The sequence below is a fragment of the Diceros bicornis genome, chromosome 5, assembly GCF_020826845.1.
Source record: "Diceros bicornis minor isolate mBicDic1 chromosome 5, mDicBic1.mat.cur, whole genome shotgun sequence".
NCBI lineage: Eukaryota > Metazoa > Chordata > Mammalia > Perissodactyla > Rhinocerotidae > Diceros > Diceros bicornis.
This window is the reverse complement of record NC_080744.1, coordinates 62,609,222-62,624,152: the sequence shown is the minus strand read 5'-3', so window position 1 is coordinate 62,624,152 and position 14,931 is coordinate 62,609,222. Positions and strand designations below refer to the sequence as shown.

Below are 14,931 nucleotides of genomic sequence, written 5' to 3'. Positions count from 1 at the left end.
AAGGTATAGATGCAAAATCAAGAGGGCACACCATCTTAGTTCTCCAGAACTCCAGAACTGTTGAGGCCTCGTATGTTCCATGAGGAAGCCTTGCAGACAGCTTGGTGACTCAGTCTCTGGCCTGCCTTTGCTCCCACTCTTGTGCCGTGACTGTGGACACAGCAATAAAGGTGGCTGTGGATCAAGGAGAAGGAAGGCAAGTGGTTTTTTCCAAGCTGGGGATGCTCTAAGTCCATTATTTCATTTAATCGAACCCTCGGTATTGTCATTGGAAACAGAAACTCAAGAGAGGTGAGATGAGCTAGCCAGGGGAGAAGCTGGACTTGGGCCCGGTCTGTCTGACTCCGGAGCTGCCGTCTGTCCCCCTCTCCACACTGCCTCAGGAAGTGCTGCAAAAATAAAGCGTGGTTCTCACTCGAGCCTCCTCTCTGGTTCTGGCCTTCAGAGGGCTCTGTTTTAGGCCCAAGCTGTCCATTTAAATCAGGGCCAGCTTCACAAGCTTGTGACCTGTGTAGTCACACAGGACCCTGTGCTCAGAAGGGCCTTGCTCTTGAGTTTAATGTGCTGCTGTCACCGTGTTGGAATTCTTAGTAATTTTTGAGCAAGAGGTCTCACATTTTCATTTTTGCAGTGGGCCCTGCAAATTATATGACCAGTCCTGACTTTGATGTAGTGCGTCCCCTTTCTTAGTCTCTCTGGGTCCCTCTTCTCAGCCATTAGCGTGCCTGTCCTCTCTGGAGTGGAGGCATTTGAAGAATGCACTCTGTCCCAACCTCAGGCCTGCTACCTGGCACACTGGACTGGAGTTGTTTACCAGCCGTCTGTCTCCTCCTAGCCCGCGGCTGCACCTCTTGCTGGCAAGGACCCCAACTGTGGCTCACTGTCGTCTTTGTGTCCCCTCAGCCTTTGCCCAGGTGAACAATGTCGCAAGAGCACCCTGTTGGAGAGAGCGGTTTCTTACAGGCAGGAGACCTGTGTGCAGAGCACTGGGTCAGGTCAAGAGGAGTGTGCACAGTTGACCTGCCTCCCGGGGGCTTATACTTGTCTCGGGGACACAAGACATACACCAGAAAAGTTGTTGTTACTGTTCATAAAAGGATAGTGTTCATTGAAACTGTGTTGGACCAGTGACACTGTACGTTTCACGATGATTTGCCTCACCCTTTATGCCCGGCACCTCGTGTTGTGCCTGGCACGATAAACAGGACATTTGTTAAGTAGTTTCTCTGCTGTCCGCTCCCCGCTAGGCTGATTACGGGGAAGGACAGTCCCTGACCTCTAGGAGGATCGGATGCTTAATACATGATTAAATGATTCATGCGGCAGCTGCCCCGGTGCCCCAGGATGCTCAGCGCTAGATGCCGGGAAGGTTTCCTGGGGAGGGAGCTTGCACTCGGTTTGCAGTGCAAAGGTGAGAGGTGGGAGCGAGAGGATTGGGGTAAGTGGGGGGAGATCGAGAGTAGAGGGCCTCCTTAGGTCAGTTTAGGAACTTGAAGTTTTCCCCCCAAGCAGCAGGGGAACACCAGGAAAGTTTTCTAGGCTAGTTCTTGTTAGTGCCATTGAGTTGATTCCCACTCCTGGCGACCCCGTGTACAGCAGAGCAGAACCGTGCCCAACTTTTTTGTGCCATCCTCTCACCTTCTGGTGCTACATCAGATGATGCCCCCTACTATTCATAGGGTTTTCATTTCCAGTTTTTTTGGAAGTGGAGATCCTTCCTAGTCTATCATAGTCTGGAAGCTCCACTGAAACCTGTCTACCCTGGGTGACCCTGCTGATATGTGAAATACCGGTGGCATAGCTTTCGGCATCACAGCAACATGCAGCTGCCACAGTATGACAGCCGACAGACGGGTGGTGTGGTTCCCTGACCGAGAAGCGAACCGAGGCTGTGGCAGTGAGATTGCCGAACCTTAACCACTAGACCACCAGGGCTGGCTTTTCCAGGCTAGAGTTTGCACTTTATAGGTTAAACAGGTATCTTCGTTCCCTTTCTGCAGAGGCAGAGCCTGAGACCTTGGGGACAGAGGCGGGGTCATCCAGCCAGCCCGGTCCTTGGCCTCCAGGTCGAGGCCTATTCCCAGTAGTCCAGCATCCTCGCTGTCACAGAGACCCTATTTGGAGGCAGAAGCAGGCTTAGAGTGACTTAGATGACCGTGACCAGGACTGAAGTGTTAGGAATAGAGAGAAATAAATAGTCAGATTTGAGAGATCTGTAAAGACAAGATTTCACAGTTTTGAAACAAGCAACGGGTTGTTCCTTAGAAGAGTAATGTGTTCGTGTTTATCATGGATGTTTCAGCTCCCACTGGTAAGAAATGACTGCTGCGTCTTTGCTCTGGGGACAAGTTTTTTAGGAAATGCCAGAGCCGGGTAGTCTGATTTCTTGTGAACCTTCAGTGCCTCCCACTGACATCTCTTGGGGGCTGAGTATGAATATCCAGGCTCCTCTTGGGTGTTAACACTTGAGAAATGAAGCATAGGAGCTGTGTAGGTTTGTCATTGGGGTGTTTGAAAAGCTCCTGATAGAAGCAAAGTAATTCTAGTCGTTGGACTAGAGAGAGAGTAACCACATTCGGATATTTTTAAATGGCCAGTGGAATCGGGAGAGAGTCTAAACCCAAAGTACAAATTTTCAGTTTAATTTTAACTTTGCACTTAGCTCACACCCAGGATTTGGTGGGGAAAATGGGCCTTACTTTTTTTTTTTTTTTTTTTTTTTTTCTTTTTTAAGCGGAACACACCCTGGATGTAAAAGGGCTGTTCTCTTCTCATGGAAGGGTTTAGAGCCATAGCCACTGAGTAGAGAGGAGAGACGAGAGATAGGAGGAAATGGGTGGGAATTGCAGCCAGGAGTTCAGAGTTGATTTAAGGAACGCTGGGGCAGGTTGGAGGTTTTGAAACATGCCAGCCTGTCCTGGAGCCCAAAGACAGTGTGGGCCTCCGTGGAGGGCGGAGTGACTTCCACAGGTTGGCTCTTGGGCTGGCATTTTTGTTTTTTCCTGTTTGATCTCTTTCAGACACTTCATAGTCAGCTAACCTGCCATCTCCAGTGTGACACATCACCCCACAAAGAAGCAGTGGGTTTCCCCGACTGATTTGGGCTTTTTGGTGATATCAGCAACCTCAGCGTCTAAGCCTAGGCCTCTCCCTCTCCTCTTTGATCTCACCCCAAACAGGGCTGAAACCCCTGCCAGGAAGGAAATGCAGAAACCGTGGGGATGCCAGAGGCCCCCCACCCGGACCTGTAACAGCCCCCCCCCGGCCCTCCAGACACACAGGGTTTTCTTCCCAAGTGGTTGGAAGCAGTCTCCTGCTACTTGGCCGAAAGCAGGGCCCCAGCCCCCAGCCCCTCTCCAGATCCCCGCTCGCTGACTGCAGCGTCATCTGAGCGAGGGCTGGGTTGGGTTTTGTGCTTTGGTTACTGAGGAAGTGTAACCAGGGTGGAGACTGCTGGGAGTGGCCCCCACCCGGCTGGTGGAACAGTTAGAAGAGGGGCTAGGGGGAGCAGGCGCAGTCGGGAGCTTGTTCAATTCAGTTGGGGGGTCTGGGAGAGCCTGTGCCCCACGTTTGGGAACATCGGAGAAGCCATCAGGTGCCCTTCCTCATCTTGCGGCAACACTGACCCCCTCGGTCCAGGGGACACCCTGCTGTGACCATTCCTGGGACTTTAGGATAGGTGGTTCTCCTGTGGCTGTAAGACAGGAGAATACCCCATGGAGCGATTGTGAGGATTAAATGAGCCAGTGCGGCTGAAGCACTTGGAGTGTGCCTGGTTATCATTAATGAAAACATTTATAGTAGTGGCTTCATCTGTCCCCAAGAGGAATAGCCCCAGTTTGGGTGTGGTGCTGGGAGCTGGAACTGGAACCTCCTATTTATCTATAGAATTCCCAGGCAGCATTGTGCCTCTCCAGGAAAGAGGCCGACTTCCGGGAGGAATTCCCTTGACTCCCAGCACTGCCTCCCCGTTACTGAGTCCTTCTCCTTGGCTAATGACCGTAAGAGGAGAAGCCCTTGACCCGTGTAGAAAAACCGCATGTCTGAAATCTTTGAGGGTGGACTGGAATTTGTCTTTCTTTGCTGGAGCTTAAAGAATTCCCAGGGCCTTCCAGGGAACCGAGTAACTAAAGACGACTGTGGGCCTTGTGACTCCAGCATTCACTGCAGCCGAGGGAGGGGCTTCTCCCTCCCCCAGTACAGCCGATCTCCCTTCATTTGCTCTGCTCCCCTAAGGCCTGGCTTCCTGGCTCTACACAACTTCCTGCCCTAGGGCAACAGGCCTCGCAGGATTTATTCCCAGGCACTCTTGCCAGTGACCTTGAGAATGTGGCTTGACCTGGACACCTGGCCTCTCCTGGGAGAGTGGGGAAGGACTTAACTTCTCCCGTCCCAGATCCAAGGGAAAGGTGGACCTTGGCGCCAGTGCCTTGGCCGAGAGCTTGATAACTCTGGGAGAGAGCTGTGGCACCTAGCTTGGCCCCTCCTGTCAATTGCTGCTGTCCTGGGCTGAGCGGTGTGCTTCTCTCTCTACCAGGGAAGAAGAAATCAGGGCAGCTGTGGGGCTCTGCAGCCCACATGTGCCCTGAGCTCCCCTAGTCTGTCCACTGGCAAGGGTGGACTGAGGAGGGCAGAGCTGACCTACTGTGGATTCTGGTCCCTCAAGTTGGCACTTGGCCTAGAGATGCCCAAGAGGGAGGGGCATCTGGAGGACCATGGCAAGGTGGTCATCCTGGGCCCTGCAGGAAGAATCTAGGCAAATTGGCCTGCTCAGTGGGGGAGAAGCCCTGGACAGGGACTGGTTAGGAGGCGCATCTGCTTATCCAGGAGAAGAAAAGGTTCTGAGGGGCAGGAATGACTCCCTCAGACAATGTGGGACTGCTACTGAGAAGGACAAGCCTGTACCGTGTGACCGGTGGGTGGAATCCAGGCAGGTATCCTGTCCAGGTGACATCAGCGTGTGTTTCCTGGAGGCTGCAGGGAGCGGGCAGGCTGGGATGCTGTGTCGAGCAGCAAATGTAGCCAGGGGGTCGCCTTTAAGGTGCCTGACACACCTGGAAGGCCAGGGAGCAGCCAGACTGCTCTGGGACGGGAGTGGTTGACTCTGGGCATCTGCCTAGACAGCCAGGCACCCTGGCCTCCCTTGCTGACCCCTCTGGGTCATTTCAGGCCTGAGACCTGATTACTCTTCCTCAGCCTGTCTCCCTGCCGTCTGTATGGGAGCCTGGAATCTCACCTTCAGCCAGGTCTGCCTTTTAACAACCTAAAGAGAGGGTAGCATTTTATCACTTCTTTCTACCTCATTAGAAGTAAAGGATTTAAGGCCCAGATTTTAGGTAAGAAGAGAAGAGAGGAGAATCTGAGAACTCTAACAGGGCAAAACTGCTTCCAGGGAGTTGGTCAGGGGAGAGATAGGGCCACCGAGGTGCCCTCAAAGACCAACTTTTGGACTTTGCCAATCTAGGCATTTCAGTATGGGTCTATCCTGGGTTTGTGGATTTCCATTCTGTGCACATCTGCTCTCAGGACCCTGAAGAGCAAAGTCTAGAGCCTTGATATCTGATATGGTAACTTACATGTGTCTCTTTACACATAGATATATATATATTTTTTGTGTGTGAGGAAGATCAGCCCTGAGCTAACATCCGTGCTAATCCTCCTCTTTTTGCTGAGAAAGACAGGCTCTGAGCTAACATCTATTGCCAATCCTCCTCCTTTTTTTTTCCCCAAAGCCCTAGTAGATAGTTGTACGCCCAGTAGATAGTTGTACGTCATAGTTGCACATCCTTCTAGTTGCTGTATGTGGGATGCGGCCTCAGCATGGCCGGACAAGCGGTGCATTGGTGCGCACTCGGGATCCGAACCCAGGCCACCAGTAGCGGAGTGCGTGCACTTAACCATGGGCCGGCCCTCTTTACACATATATTAATTAAAACTCAATAAAATTTAAAACTCAGTTCCTCAGTCTCACCAGCCACATTGCAAGTGCTCAGTGGCCACACATGGGCTAGTGGCTCCTCTCTTGGACAGTGCAGAAGGTTTCCATTGTCGCAGGAAGTCCTGTGGGACAGCACTGGTCTAGAGAATGGGGAGTTGGAGGAGTCCCTGGTCTGCTGCCACTACTGTGGAGCAGGCCAAGCCGGTGACCATGGTGACAAAGGCCAGGCCCGGTGGGCAGGCTTTGACTGTGGTGGCAGGAGCAGGTGAGAGCGAGCGCACCTGTGCATCTTGGGACCCCTCAGCACACAGAGGGAGGCGGGACTGAGGATGGGAAGTAGTAGGTAGGTGGCCTGGGGAACGTGGTCAGGCTGGGGCCACGACGGGCATGGAGGTGAGGGGATCTGACGGTGTGGCTGGTGCCCATGGGAAGCTGGGGACCATGGTGTTTTACTCTGTAATGGAGTTTTGGAAGAGTGTGGCAGTGGATTGGAATGAGACTGCCATCCTTGCCAATGGCAGCAGGGCTTGTTGAGTTTGTCTTCTCCAGTCTGGCCAAAGGCTCCTGTTCAGAGTGGCCCTCTGGTTCGCAGCTCTGCTCGCCTCCCCCCGCCGCCATGTTGTTGCTGGAGGCAGAAGGACCAGGGTGGGCATTGGCAGTGCCATGCTCCGGAAGAGCTGGAAGAAGTGCTCTTTGTAGCGTATGATGGGCTGCATCCTGGCTCTGTCGCCCTGTCCTCCAAGGAGGCCTGACACCCTTCCCCTGCCTCAGCCTCCATTCCTCGCCTCCATTCATGCTGCCCTTCCCTTTTCAGGTGAAAGAGCTTGTCCTGGACAACTGTCGGTCGAATGAAGGCAAAATTGAAGGCCTCACAGATGAATTTGAAGAACTGGAGTTCTTAAGTACAATCAACGTAGGCCTCACCTCAGTCGCAAACTTACCAAAGTTAAACAAACTTAAGAAGGTAAACAGAGTGTAGGAGCATGTGTGCACGGGGAGGCGGGGGTGGGGAGGGGGAAGGGGTCATTACTTTGTGTTCAGGGAGCATAATTGAGGGTGAAGCCAGGCGCGTGCACCAACACGCCTGATGATTTCCCGAGACGACTTTCCCCTCCTCGCCTGTCTGCGGAGAGCTGGGCGGCGTGGAGCCCAGAGCCTTCATTTTAAGAGCTGTTTCTACTTTTTCTCTCCTGCCTTGTTTAGCTTGAATTAAGCGATAACAGAATCTCAGGGGGCCTGGAAGTATTGGCAGAAAAGTGTCCGAACCTCACACATCTAAATTTAAGTGGCAACAAAATTAAAGACCTCAGCACAATAGAGCCACTGGTGAGTCATGTGGGTCCTCCCTGTCCGCGGCAGGAGGTGGGCAGGCTTGAGATCAGGGGTACTGCTTTTGTGTTTGTATAGCATCCTTTTTCTGACTTATCTTCCTTTATTTGACTGTCATGTATTATGAGATAGAGTTGGAGTGGTAATTTCTACTTCATCTGTAGAGAAACTGAGGCCTAGAGAAGTGAAATAGCTTGACCAAGGTCACATAGCCAAACTGGGCAGGTGGGGTGGGGTGGAAGGGTAGACCTGGACCTCAATTTCTTGTCTGATGCGTTTCCTCATACAGTTTCTGCTCAGTTTTGGAAACCTGAGCTGTCATTTCTCAAGCTTACAGCATGCCTCATTGTCCCTCTTTGGGGAGGGAGGAGACGTCCAGGACTTAAGCTGACCCTGGAGGTGGACACCTCTTTTCTGCGTGGGTCACTGGCCTGAGGCTGGTGCCTCTGAACCGTGGGAGCCGGGTGGGTCCTGACACAGGCCCCCCAGGATGGCAGAGAGCTGTGTGGTATGGGAGCCTCACGCAGAACTTCCTCTATGTGCCATAGGGAAGAGTGACCCGTGGTCTCCAGTCCTTGGTCACATGGTGACCAGGGCCTCAGAGACCTGGGCAGCGTTTCCGGCTCCTTTACTTGTCCTCATAGAGCTGAACACACCCCAAACTTCCCTGATTTCACTAGCCAGAAAGGGGCAAGTCATGGTCAGAATAACAATTGCTACATTACCCAGATCTGAATGACTATGTTCCATTGATTTCAAGAAAATCAACTGTGTCAACAAGTTATGTCATTAAGTAATAGCTTTTTTGGAATATAAAAGTACTACCACATTAAGTAAACATGCTTATTGTAAATACACACAGAAGAATCACTTCATAGACCATGCATCTCAGATCAAGAAAAGGCCATGGGGATGTTTTTGCCAAATTGCTACATTTCCCTCTTCTGGGTATATATTGTGCAGGTCGGGACATCCCTCAGTTTGGGTTTGTAGGGTCTTGTCCAAAAAGCACTGCTTGTGGATGCTCTAGGGGAGCTGGTTGATGGGCCAGGGTGACAGAACACGAAGCTGGCATTTCTTTTCCAAGCTCAAATTTTGCCTGTCCACCTGTGGCATGGGGTCAGCCACTAGAATAAGCTGCCCGTAGAACTTGTCTTCCACACATTTCCTAGGGGAAAGCAAAACTATCTTGATCTACCTGGGCGTCTTGATTTCAGAATTTCATTACGAAAAGAAAAAGCTTTGAAGTTCTGTATGTGTGTGTTTTGGGAGGCGAGGTATGAGGATCGAGTATATAAAACATTGTGGTCAGTCACTGTTAGAGATCGGACATAGACACACACACCTACACACACACACTGTGCTTCCCCCCCCACCGCCCCGGCCAGACCATACACGTTTTTGTAGCTTCCCCTTCCCTGGTTATCAGTGTGATGTGTTACACTTGCCTCCTGTGGGTGGGAAACTGCCTTTGGCTGGGGAGTCCTGGGCTCGCCCACCCAGACCACAGCCTGACTTCCTCCCCGCCCTTGACCCTCTGCTGAGCACGCCCAGGTCTCTATCACAAGATCCTGAGAGAGCAACCTAGTTCCCAACGTTGACCCTGAGGGACTTCACTCCCTAGTTAGGCCTGGCCCATTGGAACTGGGACTCAGCCTGGGACGGGTGTTCTTGTACCTGCGCCTTGAAGACGTGAGGTGGGAAGTCGAAATGTTTCTGTTTCTTGCCAGCTGTGTGACCCTTGCACTTCCTGGGCTTCATTTTCCTCAGCCACCAAGCAGGCATAATATGGGTTAGAACCCCTCTGGTGTAAAGCTTTAACAAAGCAAGTCGGGTTAAGTTCTTCCAACAAAATCCAGATCCTCCATCGTTTTTTCTCTTGCCCCTTTTGACAGGCAGTATTGCAGAGTAAGAGCACAAGTCTGGAGTTGGGCTGGCTCATCAAATCCCAGTTCTCTGCCCTCCATTTCCTCGTCTATAAAGCGACTTAATAATTATTTTACCTTGTTGGGGTTGTGAGGATAAATTGAGTTAGTACATAAAGTGCTCTGTTAAGTGTCACCATCATCATCGCCATCATTACTAGAGGCAGAAGAAGTTAGTTGTTAGTTCATGTTACCTTTTTAGTTCCCCTCTGACTCCTTAGTCACAGGTGCAGCAGCAAAGCTCTTGGCTCCTGCACCAGGAGAGCCCAGGTTAATTCCAGGCCAGTCACTGTTGAGGTAAAAGCTGTGGCTGGAGAACAGAAGTGTTAGCATTGGATGAGGCTTTAAAGATCCTCAAGTGCAGCCCCTCATTTCCAGGTGAAGACTGAGGCCCCCCAACCAGGGGTGATATGTCAGGGGTTACCTCGTGGCTGAGCAGAGCCAGATCAGACTTTCCTTATGTCTTGTGAGCCAGGAGCTCTCCCCGCTGTCACACGTCACCCCCACCTGTTTCTGGGGGGTGTTTCGTCACTACCCCTCACCTCACCTACCACACGTTGCTCACTGTTGACTTCATTTCTCTGCTTGCAGAAAAAGTTAGAAAACCTCAAGAGCTTAGACCTTTTCAATTGTGAGGTAACCAACCTGAACGACTACAGAGAAAATGTGTTCAAGCTCCTCCCGCAGCTCACGTATCTCGACGGCTACGACCGGGACGACAAGGAGGCCCCTGACTCAGACGCCGAGGGCTATGTGGAGGGCCTGGACGACGACGAGGAGGACGAGGACGGTGGGTGATGGAGGGGACGGGCCAGGGCAGGCCCGGGCTTCCTCCCTGCTTTACAGAGCGGATGGGCTGGCTGTTGGGAGGCCCCCACTGGCCACTGAGGGGCCAGCTGGCTGACAACCTTTTTCCAGAACTAAGGAGGGGAGTGAGGCTGTCTTTTTCGTTTACCATTGTCCTTAAGATGTCTCGTTGGTTGACTCCCCTAAAAGAACAGGGCATGAGCCCCAGAGAAAAACAGCTTGAGATTCTCCAGTTGCATTGTAACACCTTAGAAACCATCTAGCTGAATCTTCTCTTCAATTTTTTCTCTTTTCCAAAGTCCGCCAGGGAATGAGATTCAACAGTCTCTCTCTGTGGTGTGACCCTGGCCTCAAACACTCGCCTAGGGAGGGGGTGAGAGAGACAGGAGGGTGGGGTGTGGCCTGAGAGGCTCCTTTCCCCATCTAGGTGTCCAGTAGTAGAGGTGAGGTCATGAGCTGGAGAGGTCGTGGGGCCCCCTGGTGGCTGCAGCCCACAGGACCACAGACCAGGACTTGAGGGGTGTGGACTCCGCAGCCCCAGGGGCCCTGGAGGTGGAGGAGGCTGCAGGCAGCACGTTGGCTCCCTGCAGTGGCTCCCTGGCAGTGCGCGAGCAGTGGGCCTGCAGGAAGGAGAGAAGGAGAAAGGAGCCCCTCCTCCCGTCCCTACCCATGGCCCAGCACAGTGCGGCTTCCCTGCAGGTCTTCATGGCCAGTCAGGTTGAGAATGGAGACGCTTGCCTGAGTAATTCAGACACGAGATTTTGTTTCTCCTTGTTAGGTGGAAGTATTTTGCAAGATATTCAGACCCCCGTTTGCCTTAGTGTGTTCCATCCTGTGATGCGACAGAAAAGGCCCAGGGCTGGAGTCCTACAGTCAGGTTTCTAGGCCCAGCTCGCAGCTAACTGGATGTGTGACCTTGAACAAGTCACTTCTCGCCTCTGGGACTCAGATCTCTTACCTTTAAAGCAGGGAGTTTCGTTAGATGCTCTTTCTAAATGAATTCATTTCTCGGCTTTCCCAGGCCCTATAACTTGTTCCTCTGATCTGGCAATTTCCCTGTGGTCTCAACCGCCACAAGGGATCTTTGAAAAACTTGGGAGGGTGGCTTATCTTTGCGGACAGTTTAGGATGCTTATCTTTAGGATTACTTTAGGATGTGCTCACTCACATTAGAGTGTCCAGGCTCTGGGCCTGGGTGGGTGTGGGAGGGTCCTGGGCGCTACACTGAGGACCGGACGCCCCGTGTCAGGCCCATCAGCCTGGGTCCTGTGCTGTGTGAGGGAGGGGCCAGCTCACCGCCACTTCCGTTCTTCTTGTCCCCATTTCCACTGCACAGAGGAGGAGTATGATGAAGATGCTCAGGTAGTGGAAGACGAGGAGGATGAGGAGGAGGAGGAGGAAGGTGAAGAGGAAGACGTGAGTGGAGAGGAGGAGGTAAGAGGCTGGGCTGAGTGGGGGTACCATATCCCCAAGTCCCCCTTACTTGCTGCGTCTGAGTCAGTCCCACTAAATGCCTCAGTGCCCAGCCTTTGGCAGCCCGGGAACCCTGGTTGGGCAATTGAGTCCATTTTCAGGGCCTCTTATTGCGCTGGTTTGGGGGAGGCAAGACTTGCAGCCGGCTGTAGGAGGGGTAGAGAGGGGGGATTCTGGAGGCAGGTGAGGAGGGGACTCACCTGCTGGGGTAAAGCCTAGCCCTCATTTCTACGTGAAAATTGGTTCTCACAGAATCCACATTCCCACTGCCTGCCTTTTTGCATTCATATGTTAGTTCAGATATTCACTGAGTACTTACAGTGTGTCAGGAAAATCAGAGACTGCCTTGAACTGATGGGAAGCAGGATAGGCCACTGCTGGATCCCAAATCAGAGAGTGACAAGGGTCCCCTGCGCACAGTAGAAATAATGCCATTGTCCTAACACGTTGGCTGGCTCCCAGTTTTTTAACAAGGTCTGCGACCTGTCTGTGAGGGGTCATATAGCACAGAGATTAAGAGCACAGTCTGTGAGGGGGGGTCCCAGCTCTACCACTTGCTGGCTGTGTGTCCCTGGACAAGTTCCTTGACCTTTCTGAGCCCGTTTCTTCAGTCAAGGGCACAGGCACCCCTGCACACAGCCCGCTCAGGCAGGATCTCCCAGCCGGCCCACTGCAGGCATGGAGAGGCAGGTCGGGGCAGATGGAAAAGCCAGTGAGGTCGGGGGTTCCTGCCTCGTTGAGTGGCTGGGTTTCTCTTCTCCCGATGTGCAGGCTGCTGGGCTCACCTCTGAAGAGTATTGCAAGTGTTTTAAAAATAAAGACTTAGGAAAACAGGTCCCCCGGGCCAGGGCAGTAAGTCGTGTTGGCTAATGGGTTTTTCGTCTTGCGCTTCCTGTCGCTGGAGCACAGCATGCAGGTTTTGTTTCTTGTTTTTTTGTAATCTCATTGACCATCTGCAGATTTCCAGCTTCCAGTAAAGGAGAGCTTATACACGCACAAAAAAACCAGACTCTTAGCAAACACACTGGTTAAGGAACTATTTGGTGACATTATAAAAGGATATTTCCCTTGACAAAAAGAAGTCTATCACCATTTCTTTTAAACAATGGGCTGCCTGATGCTTTAGGAACAGCGTCCAGCATGGAGACGTTCAACCAGCGTGGAACTTCAGGAGCAGCATAAAGCAAGGGTCGGGTGCTGAGAATGAATGCACGCGCTTGCTGCATCTCAAGGACCTGGGGATGATGTCCTCAGGGGGGCTTGAATTTATCCTCCCTTTCCTTCCCCGCCAAGTGATCCACTTTGGCAAGATGGTGAAGGGACTGGGTAGGGGGAGGTTGGACTCGCCCACAGAATCTGGATTTGCCGAAACCGGGGTCTTCCCTTGAAACCAAAACTAGAGTGAGGACAGATGAAAGGATGGCCTACTTTACCTGACAGAGAACCGGCTTGGGGAACTCTTCTCCTGAGAGCGTGCAGACTGGAAAGCTGCGTGAGTTATAGGGGGCTTCAGGTCGGGAAGTCTAAACCTCGGGGTAGGACTCCCCCGCACACATTGTTTGCAAGTATTGTAGTTCAGTGTCAGGGAAAGTGGCTTCCTCAGCAAGTCCCTAGGCTGCAGGCATTCCTAATGTCTGGTGTCTGTTTTCTCTCCTAGGAGGATGAAGAAGGTTATAACGACGGAGAAGTAGATGATGAGGAAGATGAAGAAGATCTTGGTGGTATGGCACCTTTTTACTCTCAGCTGGTTGCAGGCTGGCCCCTTCAGTTGACAATAGATTGATGAGGCCCTGAGGACCTGGCGGTGGGCAGAACGGGCCCATCTGAGGCCGCAGGTGCCTCCCTGGCTTTGCAGACCCCCCGCCTCAGTTTGCCAGCGTTGGCAAAGCTTCCTGGCTGTATGGTCCCCTGGTTTCCCAGCGGGTGGGCTGGGTTAGAGGCAGATCAATGTTTAATCTAAATGCCTTTTTCTTACTCTTCCAGAAGAAGAAAGGGGTCAGAAGCGGAAACGAGAACCTGAAGATGAGGGAGAAGATGATGACTAAGTGGAATAACCTATTTTGAAAAATTCCTATTGTGATTTGACTGTTTTTACCCGTACCCCCCCCCCCCGAATCCCGCCCCCCGAAACTTATTTTTTTCTGATTGTAACGTTGCTGTGGGAACGAGAGGGGAAAAGTGTACTGGGGGTTGTGGGGGGAGGGAGGGTGGGAGGGGGTGGAATAAAATACTATTTTTACTGCCACTCTTTATTTTTTTTCCCCTACTCTTTCTTTGTGTCTGGTTCTGTCCCTGTAAATGCGATAGCTGAGTACACACCAAGTGAGCATTTGTTCCTTACTCTCGGAGAGGATGATTTGGAGGTCTCTTACATTTCTTGGTATTTCCCGTCTCTTGAGTTGGTTGGAAGGCCGTGGCTGGCCCCAGTTTCGTTTCTCAAAGCCCAGGAGGGGCTGGGCACCAGCCACATCTTACCTCTTGTTCTGGTTCACGTGATTTCTGCATTTCTTGGGCCTGCTAGAGGCATCCAACGCCCTGGTCTGTAAATAGCAACCTAAAGGCGTATTTTGGCACTGGTTGGGGGACGCTCCCCGTCTCCCATTCCCTCTCCCTCTTCACAGATGGTGGTGGGCTTCACTCTGCAAAGAAGACCCTGATGTCACTCTTACGAGTATGAGCCAGAGAGCTGAAAACAGCAGGCTCATGAGTTATGAGTAAAATGGATTTGGTAATTATAATTAAAAGAGAAGCAAACCCTCAAACTTCAACCTCTTTAAAAGATTCAAAAAAAAACTATCTTGTTCTGTAAAATATTAGAACACTTTGTTTTACAAAATGACGAGAGAATTCTTCCACCTGTACTTCTATGCTTAGACCGTTTCTACAAGCCTCAGTGCGGGAGGCGTGCATGTCGGCTGGGTTTTTTTTTCATACACCCGAGCACGGAAAAACTAATGCAAAATTGTATTTTCTTACCTAGTGGAAATCTGAAATGACTGCAAATTCCTAGTGAATGTACAGGTGTGTTTTCATGTCCCTCTTCTGGATTGCTTTAGAAGTGACGTGTGACTCCCTAGCCCGTGTTTCATCTGTATAAAAAAACATCGGCCCCGGTTTTTCTCCTCCCCCTCAGAAGAGCCAAACTTTTGAGTTTTATGTCTGTTTGTCATTGATAAATTTCAATAAATCTTTTTATACAATTTTTTTGGGGATGGCTTCTTTGAGTCCAACAGGCCATTGGTGCTTCTAAGATGCATTCCAGATAAGCTGCTCGGCGACCAGTGGAAGCTTCACTGGTTACCTGATAAATAGCTTTTCTCAGAGGATGTGTAACTTGATACTAAGTTTGGATGCTTTGAGTCTCAAGGCAAGACTCAGTGGTTGGTGTCTTATCTTCATTAAAAGCTTCATTTTGAGAAAAAAGAGATAAAGATATAAAAAGAGCTATTAAAAAACCAA

The 14,931-nt window shown here is 51.4% G+C and overlaps 1 protein-coding gene across 3 annotated transcripts in view; it reads left to right on the top strand.

Moving 5' to 3' along the window:
• Positions 1 to 14,674, top strand: part of ANP32A (acidic nuclear phosphoprotein 32 family member A) — a 38,656-nt gene extending 23,982 nt beyond the window's left edge. For all 3 annotated transcript variants that reach the window (XM_058541943.1, XM_058541942.1, XM_058541944.1), the window contains exons 2-7: positions 6,753 to 6,902; positions 7,142 to 7,264; positions 9,784 to 9,982; positions 11,336 to 11,433; positions 13,130 to 13,193; positions 13,456 to 14,674. In XM_058541943.1, the coding sequence (XP_058397926.1) occupies positions 6,753 to 6,902; positions 7,142 to 7,264; positions 9,784 to 9,982; positions 11,336 to 11,433; positions 13,130 to 13,193; positions 13,456 to 13,517 (696 nt within the window). In that variant the 3' untranslated portion in view covers positions 13,518 to 14,674. The remainder of the gene's footprint in view (positions 1 to 6,752; positions 6,903 to 7,141; positions 7,265 to 9,783; positions 9,983 to 11,335; positions 11,434 to 13,129; positions 13,194 to 13,455) is intronic.
• Positions 14,675 to 14,931: the final 257 nt, after the last annotated feature.